General features: G+C 50.6%; 1 protein-coding gene across 23 annotated transcripts in view; it reads left to right on the plus strand.

Moving 5' to 3' along the window:
- The window catches only part of PLA2G6 (phospholipase A2 group VI), a 61,125-nt gene that overhangs the window by 8,940 nt on the left and 37,544 nt on the right, over positions 1–14,641 (plus strand). For 10 of the 23 annotated variants that reach the window (XR_014314100.1, XR_014314101.1, XR_014314103.1 and 7 more), the window contains exons 2-3: positions 2,583–2,616; positions 2,717–2,970. Coding sequence is in view for 13 of the 23 variants with exons in the window: in XM_082740155.1 (XP_082596281.1) it covers positions 2,762–2,970 (209 nt within the window). In the remaining 10 variants the exon portion in view is untranslated. Of the gene's footprint in view, positions 1–2,582; positions 2,971–14,641 lie in introns of all 23 variants that reach the window. The other 13 variants (XR_014314105.1, XR_014314106.1, XR_014314107.1 and 10 more) reach the window with 2 other exon arrangements.

Here is a 14,641-nt window from a genome sequence, read left to right on the forward strand (position 1 = left end):
TGTGAAGTCCCTGGACCAGGACCAGAGCACAGAGAGGCACATGAGTGTTTGGTGTGAAGGGTCCAGCAGGAGGATAGAGGAGAGGAAGGAGGAATCAGACAGATCCATGTGGAGGGGGTGGGGGGCGGGGACAGCAGTGCTTTTTGCAGTTGTGCGTGACAGGACAACGGGGAGAGGCTGCAGGCGGAGGTCTGGGCCTCCCAGGCCTACCCCGCAGCCCACAACCAGCACAGGGAGTTTCGTGGACTCGATGCCCCAGGGTCTATTACACCCCCTCATGCTTCCTGAGCTGTAAGCTTCACAGTCACAGCTCTTAGTGACCACGTGCTATCTGGAGTGAACATGTCCCAGTTTACAATTTCTATAATGTTGGGTGCCAAAGTTCCTTCTGTCTCTGTGTCAAACGAAAGTCGCTACAGGGCACACGGATGTGCGTGCCATGCCTTCCATCTCTGGGGTTTCTTTTTCAGGGATCAGTTCCCATACCTTCGCTTGGGTCCCTCCCTTCGCCCCGGCTCTGGGGAGGGGCGCAGGCACTCCAGCCTGCATCCTCTCAGTTCCCGAGTGCAGAAGGAAGAAGAAACTTGACACAGGTCTAAACATTCTTCTTTTTTTTTTTTTTTAATTTTTAAAGAGATTTTATTTATTTGAAAGAGAGAACATAAGCTGGGGGAGGAGCAGAGGGAGAGGGAGAAGCAGGCTCTCCGCTGAACAGGGAGCCCAATGTGGGCTAGATCCTGGGACCTCGGGATCGTGACCTGAGCCGAAGGCAGATGCTTAACCGATGGAGCCACCCAGGCGCCCCTGGTCTAAACATTCTTTTTTTTTTTTTTTTTTTTTTTAAGATTTTATTTATTTATTTGACAGACAGAGATCACAAGTAGGCAGAGAGGCAGGCAGAGAGAGGGGGGGGGAGTAGGCTCCCTGCGGAGCAGAGAGCCCGATGCGGGGCTCGATCCCAGGACCCTGAGATCATGACCCGAGCCGAAGGCAGCAGCCCAACCCACTGAGCCACCCAGGCGCCCCTGGTCTAAACATTCTTAAGAACATTCTCGTTTAATCCTCACAGTGCCAAAGAGGGGAGTTGTCTTCATTTTTAAAAATTTATTTTAGAGCAAGTGAAAAAGTGAGAACAGGGCGAGGGGCAGAGGGAGAGAGAGAATCCCAAGCAGACTTGTCACTGAGTGCAGAGCCTGGTGTGGGACTCGATCTTGCGACCCTGAGATGACCTGAGCTGAAATCAAGAGTCCAACACTCAACTGACTGAGCCACTCAGGTGCCCTGAGCACTGTCCTCATTGTAAAGGGGACACTGAGGCTCATGGTCTGCTCACACCACATCTTACTACTGATCTTAAGAGGAAGGACATTACAAGGCTTCAGGATGCTTCTAGAGCTCTTTAAGTCGCCATCTTTGTTTCTTTGTGCATTAAAGGGAGGGTGAAGGAAGTGATGAGGCCTGATGCCTATGGAGCAGTTACTGTCTGCCAGATTCTACTGTTGGGCACTGTCGTGGTTCTCATGTTACAGATAAGGAAACTGAGACACAGAGGGGTTAAGTGACTTGCCCAAGGACACACAGCAGGCGAGGATGGGAAGACCGTTTTGTTTCAGCCCTCTGCCTTTGCAGAGACCGAAAGGGGACAGTCGCATAAGTAAAGCTTAGGGCCCATGCCCAGGAAGTACTTGGTCTCCTGGTCTAATTATCATTACTGGCCCTTCCTCCCTTTATCCGTGGTTTTTTGGGGCTTCTTATTCTTCCTTTTATCCCTAAGCTTGATCATCTCAACAGCTGAGCCAGAGTGTGACCAGTGTCCACTGAGGCGTCTTCTCCCCTCTGGAGTGCCCACACTTCCATGCTCTGTCCTCAGTGTCTGGGCTGCACTTTTGGTGGGTAACTTGGTGGAGTGGAGCCAGAGGGCAACCTCCAGCTAAATGTCACCCGGCTTTGGTGGCACGGCCTTAGGAATGCAGTACGCTTTCTGGGAACCGAGGCAAATATGCGACATCTCATTCTGTCCCCCAAACTGGGGACAGTTTCCACAGCAGAAGCTGGGACCCTTGGAATCTACAAGTGTAACGTTTCCATCACATACACGTTCACTGCTGCTGAGTCTTCATGTTCACGTTCATTTCTGGGGCACCTGGTTTTGTGTTCTCTCAGAGCTCCTTGGGAAAGAGCAGTCGGTAGCAGGCACCAAAACTTGGGAGACCCATGCCCACGGTCCCCCTGCCCCCGATGGAGTGTGGGCAGATCCCGCTCCCCTGGCTGTATCTGGTCGAGAGGGGACCCTGGTTTTGTTGGCTGAATTGGAATGACTCACGCCAAGCTTTCTGAGCTCTGACAAGAGCCCCTCCCTTTGGACAGGGCAGGATCGTCTGTGACCCCATTCTCCTGTCTGTCGTCTCCTTGAGCAATAAGGTCCGTACCGTAGATGAGAAAGCTGAGGCTCTGGGGGGACCCTGGCCCGGAAGCGGGACGATTCTGGTCCTCCGTGGATGGTGGCCACTCTGAAGCTGCCCATCAGGACTTCTCACCCCTGACTCAGCCCCGTCTTTCTTTCTCTTCCCCCCTCTTTCCAGGTCCCTCCTGGCCGGAAGCAGAGGACAAGCACTGGTGGGGAGCCATCTGGGAGCCTGAGCAGGGAACTGCTGTCCTTGGTGAGGTGGGCATGGGAGACCGAGCCCAGCTGACCAGAGACCCCGTTTTCTTCCAGACTGAGGGGGCAGGCGGTGGGGCCCAGCCCCCCGCCCCACGGAAGATGCAGTTCTTTGGGCGCCTGGTCAATACCCTGAGTAGCGTCACCAACTTGTTCTCGAACCCGTTCCGGGTGAAGGAGGTGGCTGTGGCGGACTACACCTCGAGTAGCCGGGTTCAGGAGGAAGGGCAGCTGATTCTGTTCCAGAACATTCCCAATCGCACCTGGGACTGCATCCTGGTCAACCCCAGAAACTCACAGAGTGGATTCCGGTGGGTGACGGTTGACAGCTGACACACGCATGCGCACACACACACACACACACACACACTTCTTTCCTTGGGCTCCTCGGACTGGCGGTCCCTGGCCTGAAGAGCAGCTTCTTGGGGCCTAGCATCTGAGGACTCTGGAGAAGGGTGGGAGGCGGTGGAGAGAGGGACCTCCTAGATCCTACCTTCTGGCCCAGCAGGGTCCCCGCAGCCGGGGCGTGAGGGTAGAAGGCCAGGCTTTTCCCTGCCTCTGGCTGGACCCCTGCAGAGGGAGGGAAGGAGGAAAGACAGGAGAGCTCGCAGGGTCAAACTGGGTAAAGTCCTGGCTTCACCTGTAACCCTGGGTCTTTAAAGGCGTGACTGCCCTTGTAGGGGGCTGGCCAAGGTTTGTTCAAGAAAGTGTGTTGGGTGGACAGTGGTCACTTTTCTGGGCATGCTGGGTTTCCCGTGGGCTTGAAGGGAAGGGTAGGAACCCAGGGGCAGGGCTGGTTGGCATAAAGGGAGAGGAGTGGCTGGGCACCCAAGATGCAGGGTCCCGAGGAGCTTGGCAGACTGGTCCTGAGCTAGGCGAGTGCTAATGGGCCTTTTTCCGTTCGTTCATCTGTCTGGCCAGCCCACCGTCCATCTCTTCACCAGGCACCGGGCATCTGCGGTGGCTCAGGAGTCCCAGGCCCTGGGCCGGGCCCAGCTGGCACTGTGAGATGACAAGATATGCTCGGTGCCTTTATGTGCAGTCTTGGGTGGAGGCCACATGCCAAGCAGGCATTGTACCAACCACGTGAGGAGAGCTGTGGGTAGAAGCGGACGGTGGGGACACAAGCAGGCGATCCCTTCCTGGCGGGCTCCTCGGAGCGTAGAATGAGGAGGAATGTGTCTGGCAGAGGAGAGTGGATAAGGTCATTTTAGGCAGGCAGAGGCGTGGGGTGGGGGGCGCCCACAGGCCAATAGCCCCGGGCCGGATCCCTGGTGCGCTTAGGGCTCTGGCGAGCATGTGAGGCCTGAGGGAAGCTCTGGGTTTATTCCCCTTGAGGCGTGGCAGGAGTCTCAGAAAGTGGCAAGCTGGGAATCAGGGTCCAGCCAACAGGAGGAGAGCCAAAGAGGCCAATGGGGGGGGGGAGAATTTGAGTCTGGTTGCATGGGGAAACTGAGGCAGAGACCCCTACAGCAGGCGGTAGGGCAAGGAACGTGGTGGGGCTCCACCACCCTCCACCATCACCAAGTCCTGTCAGCCGCAAATGTCCCTGACAGGACTCCAGATCCGTTCCAGCAAGCTCGAGCCCCCCTGTGGGCAGACTACCATCCCAGGGGGTTAAACTCTTCGCCAGCAGTGTATTACCTGCATGTTTATTTACTGCTCTTAATTGGGGGGCACTTTATAGTACTTTCCCATATGGTGTGAGTTACAGAAATGGCAATGCCATTCTCCAATGACCTGTTGAGGGAAGCAAGGAAGGCAGTATCCCATTTTACAGATAAGAACATCGAGGCTCAGGACGATAAGTGTGAGTCATTCAAGGTTGCGTTGAAAGCAGTGAAGGAACAGAATCTGTGTCTTCCGGCTCCTAAGCCATTTCTCCTTTCTGTGCTGCTGTGTGTTTCTGTGTGTTTGGACAGAATAGGGAGCATTGGGTGGGGTTTCAAGCCAAGCACGGGTCTCCTCTCGGAATTCCTAACGTCCCTCACTTGGCTCTAGACTCTTTTGTCCCTTCTCCTGAACTGCTCTCGCCCAAGCATTTCTGTTTCAGCAGATGGCATCGCCGTCCCTGCATGAGGTTGTGCAGCCCAGAAGCCCAGGAGCAATCTTGATACCTTGGGCTCCCTCCCCTACAAGATCTGGGCCATTACTGAGTTCTGTTGGGCTTCCCTGCCAAGCATATCTTGAGTCTGCTGCTGCTTCTCCATCAATTATGCTTAAGTTTGGCGCGAAGGGTAGGAAGCCCAACATGATAGTTGCCAGACAGGATGGAATTTTAGTTTTCTACTAAGTGACAACCACAGCAGAGAGTGGTCCTCTGGGACCCCCCACTCCCCAGTCCCTAAGGGCCCAGCTCTTGCCATCTTGTTGCTCTACCACGTGTGGGCTTCATTCTCTAGGCCGCCACATGGTCCCAGATGGCCACGCCGGATCCAGCCATCACAGCCACCTTCCTGGTTAGCAGAAAGGTAGACAGACAGGGTGAACAAGGGCATTCTCCTGACTAGGGGCTTCTGGGAAGTGGCACACCCCTCCACCTGAATCCCATTGGCAAAACTTAGTCACGTGGCCACAGCTAACTGCAGGGGAGGCTGGGAAGTGCAGCTCATATCCCGGCCCCATGCCAGTCCAAAATCCAGGCTTCTGTTGTTCTCCATTTTGTCACCGGCTCTCTTTCAAGGCCATGGTCCTTGCACACACAACTCCAGCCGCACTCCGTCTCCCAGCCTGTCGCTCTTCCTATATTTGTTTGCCTCTTCCAAGCTGCTGCCAGAGAGATCTTCCCAAAGGACAAATCTGATTGCTCACTCCCCTGCTTCGTTCTTCAAGAAGTCCCTGTTTCCTTAACACATCAGCTGCTTAGCCTGTCTTGAAAGGGCCGGTGTGATCAAGCCTGGCTTTTCTCCCTCCGGTCTTGGCACTTGTCACCTTGTGCCCCTGGCTTTAGCCTGGACTCTAATGCTGTCGGCCGTGGACATTCTCCCCGCTCTTTGCCTGCCTCCCTTCTGCTCGCCCTTCCCTGACCTTCAGGCTAGAGGAGCTGCCGCTGCGCTGCGTGTCCCGTAGCACTCCATCCGCATGCTTAGTAGACCGGCTTCCTGGGAGACCACCGACCCCGCGAGGGTTGTGGCTGCGTCTGTCTTGTTCGCCCCAGTGCAGCACCCAGCACCCAGCACCCAGCACCCAGCAAGGAGCCTGGCACACCTAGGTTTGTGCGACTCATGGGATGTACTTGCGCAGCTTCGGCAGTGTCAGCAGAGGGCCGCTGCATGCCGTGTCCTCTGTTGGGACTGGGGCTGATGGCTTCAGGGCAGTTGAGGGGGTGACCTGGGAAGCAGGAGGGGAGGTGATGAAGACTTGCAGAAATGGCAATGCCAACGCCTGGGGTGTGACCCTGGAGTGAGGGCCGGAGCCCTGGGCTTCTCTTAGGCTTCTCCTAGCTGCCGTGGGGTCTCCCTGCAGCCCCTGGCATCCTGCAGTTTCTAGAAGGAAGGTACAGTTTACTAGACTTCCTCTTCAGGCTGCTTAAGATTTTATTGATTTGAGAGAGAGAGAGACTGTGAGAGGGCAAGTGAGCGAGCACAAACTGGGAGAGAGGGAGAAGGAGAAGCAGACTCCCCACTGAACAGGGAGCCCGATGCGGGACTCGATCCCAGGACCCCAGGATCATGACCTGAGCTGAAAGCAGATACTTATCCAACTTATTCAGGTGCCCCTACCTTTAAAAAAAAAAAAAAAAAGATTTATTTATTAGAGAGAGAAATAGCGTGAGAGGGAGGAAGGGGCAGTGGGAGAGCAGGGCCCCGGCCTGACATGTGGTCCAGAGCCCTGGCTCCTCTGTATGAGCCCCAGGGTGGTCACCGGTAGCCTTGTGTGGACATTATGATAACATCCATACTTGTGTTCCTGCTACAAATTAATCATTTACTACTGACATTTGCTGGTGACATGTGATATTTGATGAAACCCGCCAGCTCTTCACTGGTATCTTAGCAGAAACAAGACTCCTCTTTCCAGGAATCCTCGAAAGAATGAGCAGAGCAGGGGGCGCCTGGGGGGCTCAGCTGGTTCAGCATCTGCCTTTAGCTCAGGTCATAATCCCGGGGTCCTGGGACCGAGCCCTGCTCTGCGTCAGACTCCCTGCTCAGCGGGGAGCCTGCTTCTCCCTCTTCCAATGCCCCTCCCCTCTGCTTGTGTTTTCTCTCTCTCTCTCTCTGTCTCAAATAAATAAATAAATAAAATCTTCCCCCCAAAATGATCGAAGCATGTATGCCATGTGATCTTTGCTTCTCGAAAGGGGGCTGATTTTTTAAAAAATGTTTTATTTATTTATTTGACAGACAGAGATCACAAGTAGGCAGAGAGGGAGGCAGAGAGAGAGGACGAAGCAGGCTCCCTGCCAAGCAGAGAGCCCAACGCAGGGCTCGATCCCAAGACCCCGAGACCATGACCCGAGTTGAAGGCAGAGGCTTGACCCACTAAGCCACTGAGGCGTGGGGGCTGATTTTTGAGGCCCTCAGAAAGGGAACTGCCGGTCAGCACCTCAGACAAGCTGAGGGGGCTACATACCCCTTCCCAATCTGTCCAGCCCGTAGCCTGTCCTCTCCCGGCAGAGGTGAATCCAGCAGCTCTGTCCTCCAGGAGCTCAGGCCATAGCCAGAAAACGTAGGTCCATACGCAGCACGCAGGGGGATAAAAGAACATGAACAAAATAAAGCTCTTCGGCTCCCCAGACAGACCTCACCTTTTTACACTTCTCTCTCTGTCCTCGCCATACCCCGCTGCCTGCTCTGTGGGCCGGTCCTCGCCCGCTCTCTTCTCTCTCAGCACAGACCCTAGTTCAGCCCCTCCTGCCCGGGATCAGCCTGTGTCTGCTTGCACTTCTGTGTCCCCGCTAGAACCCCGAGCTCCTGCGGGACGGCGTCTGGGGCTGAGTCCTTTCTGCTAATGGCCACTGTGATGTTCAGTATTTGTTGAGTGGGTGATTGAGCCCGTGGCTCCTGGAGGTAGATGTGTGTTTAATAGGAGGGGTTGGAAAAGGGGTATGGGGGGAGCTGGGTAAGATCTGGACCTACAAGAGAGGGAGGGAGGGCTCTGCAGGGAGAGGCACTGGAGAGCAAAGGCACAAAGGGATGGGGATGGAGGAGGAGCCCTTTGGGGGACCTGTGGGAGGGGCTGGTGCTTGGCTCTGAAACTGGAGACTTAGTTACCGCTCTAGCCTATTGATTCTTGGGGCCATTTTTTTGGCCCAGGACCCCAGGACCTCTCCATCCACCCCCCAAATGTGTAGACGCACATTTTCATGTGATTTCTTGAAGTTCACGGATCCCCTGGGGCTCATCCACAGGCCACTCCCAGCCAAAGCAAAGGCTCCCCAGAGATTATGCCAGGTGGCTTTTGTCTGGGGGCTCGGTTCTAGAAGAGAGGGAGAAGACAACCTTATGAGTCCTCCAGGTCCTCAACATTTTGTGGGAATCTTTCACCTGTGGCTCTAACCCAAACCTGGCTCTCCCCTGGGGGCCTTGAGAGAATTTTCTCCTGGTCTTTTCCCCACTGGGCCTGGAAGTGGGACTGGGTGCCCCTTTGCTCCCCAGACTATAACTTCACATCGACCTGTACAACCCGCGCTCTGTCCTGGAGTTTCCCCCACACCCTGCGGCTGGGAGCCTGTGGCCCGGAGCTCCCTCTCTCCATCACTACCCGTCCTGACTCGGTGACTGAAATTCACAGAGTGCCCCTCCACACACCCACGGCTCTTGGGGCCAGACCTCTCCCAGCCCACATGGCCATTTCCCTGGACCTTGTCATCACCAGTAACAGCGGCTCTTGAACAAATACAAATACTTTCCACCCTCTACCTCCTGTCTTTCCATCTCCTCCCTTGTCCTCTGAATGCCAAGTTCCCCGCCCCCTGCAGACATGAACCCAGCCATCCCCCTGCCATGTCCTGTTCATGGACTTGACTTTTTTTTTTTTTTTAAGATTTTATTTATTTATTTGACAGAGAGAGATCACAAGTAGGCAGAGAGGCACACAGAGAGAGAGGAAGGGAAGCAGGTTCCCTGCTGAGCAGAGAGCCCGATGTGAGACTCGATCCCAGGACTCTGAGATCATGACCTGAGCCGAAGGCAGTGGCTTAACCCACTGAGCCACCCAGGCGCCCCTCATGGACTTCACTTCTTGCCCTGCAGAAACTCGTGGCCTGTCGTGATGAACACACCCTTGTATATTCTGTCTGCTTTCTTACATCTCTCTTTGTCATCTTGGCTTGGCAGAACGCCAACAGTAGTTAATTCCAGGTCTTCACCATGGCTGGCAGGGCTCCCCTCCATGCTGCTTGTCCCACTTCAAGTGAGCCCTGCCCTTTGGCAGCCCTGGGCTCGGGGCCAGCAGGCCGCCCTGACCATGTCCTTCCCTAGCTGCCCTGCCCTCCGTGCTTACCTGCAGCTGGTGAGCGCCCCCACCCGGGGTGCCCACACCTGCACCCACATACTGGGGCTTCCCTGTTGTAACTGTACAGGCCAGTCCCCGTCAAGGTCAACGTCCCCTCATCCCCTGCAGGACATCAGTTCAGCAATTCTTTCCTCTCTTCTCTGTGACTTCTCCCTCTTGACTAGGTATTTTCCATTGCTATACAAACCTGCTGGGATTTTGGGGTTTTTTTTTCCCCTCTTTTTAAAAAATCTCATTCTTGACTTCACTTTCGTCCCCAGGCACTGCCTCTGTTCAGCTGTCCCCAATTCCCTCCTCCTGTTCTCTCTCTAAACTAGTTAAAAATAGGGAAATATGCCGCCCAGAGAGACGCACACGCAGCTCAATGACGGATCACATACCTCTAACCAGCCCCCACGTCAAAAGGTGGAAGCCCCGCACCTTCTGCTCCCTTGCCCCCCAAAGGCAGCCATGAACCTGGCTTGTAAGGCAGTTGCTTCTGTGCCTGGCTTGTCTGCTCAGCATTCTGTCTGTGAGATTTCTGCATATATTTTTACATGAAACTGGGTCCAGCTTCTTCCACGCAGGACAATTCCACTGTGTTAACTATCCTCAGCTTCACTCATAGATGGGAATTTGGGGCTGCTTCTGGTTTTCTCGGCATGTGTTTGCACGCTTTCCTGCCAGGCGTCTGTACCGGGGAGTGGAATGGGTGAGCTGAGACCGTACACAGCCTCAGCTTCCTCAGATAATGCCTTTCCGGTCTCCTCCTGATGGTGAAGATTTCTGTTCTCTATTCAAATACATACCTGTTGTTGGTTACGTGTTTTGCGGCCGTCTCCCCTCAGTGGCTTGCTGTTGGATTTCCGACACGATCTGTTAACAAACCAGAGTCTTAGTCTCAAGGAAGTTAGTGTTACTCATCTTTACCATTTGCTTTCTGGTATTGTTTAACAAAGTCCTTCTCTACCAGGAGGAGTTGAGAATATTTTTCTATAGCATCTTCCAGAAGCTTTATTTGTTTTGCCTTCCATCACTGGATTGGTTATCTACCTGGAATTGACTCCTCCATCATCATGTTTACTCTCAGGGGAATAGAAGTTCTCAAGCCTCAGCGGAAGGCCTTGGTTTACCAGGGTCCTTCCACACGGCGGGCCTTGAACTTGAATCTCTGTTTTGCGAGGACTGAAAACCGGCCACACTTTCTGCTCAGCTCTGGGTCCTGTCTGCTGCGGTTTTCCGTTTGGTTTCTTGACATCTTGCTCTGCCTAGCTTACGAGAGAAGATCCTGTGTAGAACTTTGGGCTTGCTTCCCTGTGATTTCCCTCAAGTTCTAGTCTTCTCTGCAACTCTGGATGCCGGCTTCTGTCCGCGCAGCCTGGAGGGGGGATGCCAGCAGCATCTGGCTGCCTCCGGCCTTTCTGACCTTCATATCCTGCGTCACAGATCCCAGAATGCCCGGAGTGAAGATGCAGGGCCTCCCTCTTCTCTACAGTCTTGGCCCTGTATCCTTGCCTGCCTCAGTTTCCCTCCAGCGCTTCCAGGTCCTCATCTGCATTCGATCCTTCCTTTCTGTTCATTTTCAGCAGGCAGGCTAGTTTGGTATAAGCTCCTTTGTCCTATCCAAAGGTGGAGGTTCCCCCCAGCAAGACTGATAACGGAATATTTACATTACCACTGAGTCAGGACATTTCCCGAGTTTCTCCATGACCTCTTCCTTGAACCATTGCTAGTTTGTATGTATCTTGCTTAATTTTCAAATATATGGAAAACTTTTCATTCTCTTTTTGTTATTGATCTCTTGCTTAGTTTCATCATGGTTAGAGAACATAGTCTCAGTATTTTCAGGTCTTTGAAATTTGTTCAGATTTACTTTACAGCCCAGTTTATGTCCAGTATTTCTAACTTTGGTTTGTGTGGCTCGAAAAGAACATGTATTCTTTAGCTGGTGGGAATAGTGTTTCATATATGTCTGCCAGGTCAGGTTTACTAATGGGATTTTTTTTTTTTTTGGTTTCATTGTTTATGAGTAGTAAACGTTATTAAAATTTCCAGTGTGATGGCAGATTTGTTTAGTTGGGTTTTTTCTTTTTTGCTGGAATTATGGATAATTTAATTGCTTTAAAAATTTTTTAAAAATTGCTTAAAAAATTTAATTGCTTTAAAAAAACACATTTTTTTAGGATCCCGAGATCCTAAGCTACCTAAAGGTTAGGTAGCTTTACTGAGATGCAACTTACAAAAAAATGAAATATACCAGTTTGACATGTAGCACTTGATGAGTTTCAGGAAAGATGCCGGCCCGTGCCAGAACATTTCTGTAGTCTCCAAAATTCACTCCCTGTTCCTTTGCAGTAAGTCCCTTGCACTCACCACAGCCCCCAGCAAACAGGGATCTGCTATCACTGTGGTTTTGCCTTCCAATCATACAGCGTGTCATCGTATGACTTTTTTTTTTTTTTCACTTAGCGTAATGGTTTTGTAATTCATGCTTGAATGTTCTCTTATTATGCCTTGTGTCCCCTCTCTGTCAGATTGGAAGTTATGCATTCTGTCATTCTCTTTTAGTGATAGCTATTGGGGGACAGTTCTCCATAGGTTTCTCATGGGTCCCCAAGTCTTACAAGCAGAGACATGGACTTCCTTTGTTCCAGGCCGTCTTTACAAGGATTTTATATAGCAAGCAGTCTTAGAAGATAGAGATCGGATCTTTCCCTAGAGCAGAGGGGAGGTTTGCTTACTCTCTTATATAATAAGGATCACATCATTTTCCAAAGCAAAGTTTTGGCAGATTTGCTTGTTGACGGTGGTAGAAGATTCGAGTTCCCGACACACTAGGCGTCTCTCTCTTCTAGTGCAATGGGAGCAGGTGTCACCTGGCCCTCTTCATGTCACCCTCTGGGAACTGGATCCCAGGGAATTGGCACGAACATGGAAACTAGCCACTACATTGCTGTGAGCAGTACATTGCCCTTTGTCTTTGATCCGGGAATCTTGTTTCTTCTGCCAGTGTCTATGCAACTGTGTCAGGCTAACTTGTTAGTTTGCAAGTAGGGCAAAATCTGAAACCCTTCCCAGTTCTTGAGAGAACCCAAGAGATTGTAACACAACATCCTTGGCCTTATTGAAGAATAATTGGCACTTTAGTGTCTTCCAGAACAATAAATGGGTCTTAGAACTTTTAAACCCCATTTATTCCCGGGCTTCTATGCCATATATAGACACATACCTACACACACACACACACACACACACACACACACACACACATATAGTCTGTCTGTATTTTAAACCCAGCAGGATATTTTACCACCAATCCTTATTTAGATTCACATACCTATTTGCCATTTTTCACGATATTTTATTTTTTTCCTGTATCTTAGATCATCCCTATGGGATCAGTTCCTTCTACCCAAAGAAAATCCTTTCATATTTTCCATTATGTAGGTCTACTAATGACAAAGCCTTTCTCTCTTTCTCTTTGTGTGTCTAGTGAAAAAAGTCTTTAAAAATTTTACTTATTTAAGTAATCTCTACACCCAGCATGGGGCTCAAACTCCTGACTCCTAGATCAAGAATTGCTGACTCTCCCAACTGAGCCAGCCAGGCACCCCTGATTAGTGAAATGTTTTACTTTCAATTCCATACTTAAAGGGAAGCGTGCTGCGTACAGAATTCCCACTGGCATTTATTTTCTTTTAGCTCTTTAAGTAAGAATGTCATTCCATTATCTCTGGTTTCCACTGCTGGGTAGATGGCTGTCAACCTTTGAAGATCACTTTCTCGAAACTCTGCTGTTTTTTTAGTGTATTTCTTCGTATTTTGTTTATAGCCTTGGTAATATGGTACATGTGTCCATTATAGTTGTATTTCAGTATGTTCACGTATGTTTCATATGTGTCATCCTCAGTTTCTGCTGCTTAAGAAAAGACCCCAAAACTCTGCAGCTTAAAACGACGATCAATTACTTAGCCCGAAAATCTGCAATTTGAGCAGAACTCAACACACTTCTAAGATGACTCACTTGCAACTGGCAAGTTGCTGCCGGCTATTGGCTGGGAGTTCGTCCGGCTGAGGGTCCAGGACCAGGAGACCTCCCTGTGGGTTGTGTTAGTTTCCCTAGGGGGTGACACTTGGGTCCCAAGAGAAAATTTGAGGTAGAAAATTCCAGTCTCTTAAGACCTTGGTCCAGAAACTAGGGCAGCATCACCTCTGCCCTATTCTTTTGGTCAAGCAGTTGCAGAGCCAGACGAAAGGGTTGAAAGACATCATGGGATAATGATAAGAGACATGTGTCAATGAAGCAGTGTCAAAGAATTTGGGGGCCATGTTTTAAAACCTACAGAGTCCCTAAGTGTGGATTTCTATTTGTGTGTGTGTGTGTGTGTGTGTGTGTGTGTGTGTGTGTGTAGGAGGGCTCAGAGATATTTTCAATCACTGTGACATTTTTTTTCCATCAATTTTGAAGAGTTCATAGATATGAACTCTTCAAATATGGCTTTTCTTCAGTTCTTTTTCTGTTCTGCTTTTTTGGCTCTACTTAAATGTATGGTAGATCTTTTCATTATATATCCTATGTCTTTTTTCTGCTTTCCTCCAATTTCCATCCTTTGGTTCCCACGTTCTGTTCTGTTTCCTCTTTTCTGGCCTATCTTCCCATTTACTAGTTTTCTCTTCAACATTGTCCCATCTGCTTTTATACCTGGCCACGTTCTCACTTCAGCACTTGTTTTTAATGCTAAAAAAAACTTCCATTTTTTAAAATAGATTCAAGTTCTTTACCCCAATTCTGAATCTTCTGTTTTATCCTCTTGAATATGATCACAGCTATCTATTTATTTATTTTTATTTTTTAAAAGATTTTTATTTATTTATTTGACAGACAGAGGTCACAAGTAGGCAGAGAGTCAGGCAGAGAGAGAGGAAGCAGGCTCCCTGCGGAGCAGAGAGCCTGATGTGAGGCTCCATCCCAGGACCCTGGCATCACAACCTGACCTGAAGGCAGAGGCTTTAACCCACTGAGCCATCCAGGTGCCCCATCACAGTTATTTAATTTATTTTTTTAAAGTAAGCTCTATGCCCAATGTGGGACTTGAACTCATGACCCTGAGAGCAAGTGTTGCATGCTCTACCAACGGAGCCAGCCAGGTGCCTCTTATCACTGTTATTTTATTTGTTTATTTATTTAAATATTTTATTTATGTATTTGAGAGAGGGGAGAGAGCATGAATGGAGGGAGGGGGGGAGCCCAAAGTAGGGCTCGATCCTTGGATCCTGGGATCATGACCTGAGCCAAAGGCAGATGCTTAAACGACTGAGCCACCCAGATGCACCATCACAGTCATTTTAAAGTCTGTATCAGATGATGTCAGTATTTGCAGCCCCCTACTTACAGATCTGTTCCCCTCATGCATTATTTCCGTTGATTTTCTTTCGTCTCATGTAGTGTCTCCTCCTGTGCTTGGTGAGTTTTGATGATGTCCTGGACTTCAGATTTGCAACGACACTTGTAGAAATGATTAAGCCTGGCTTAACGTTTCTTTTATA

This window comes from Mustela nivalis, assembly GCF_964662115.1.
Source record: "Mustela nivalis genome assembly, chromosome: 7".
Taxonomy (NCBI): domain Eukaryota; kingdom Metazoa; phylum Chordata; class Mammalia; order Carnivora; family Mustelidae; genus Mustela; species Mustela nivalis.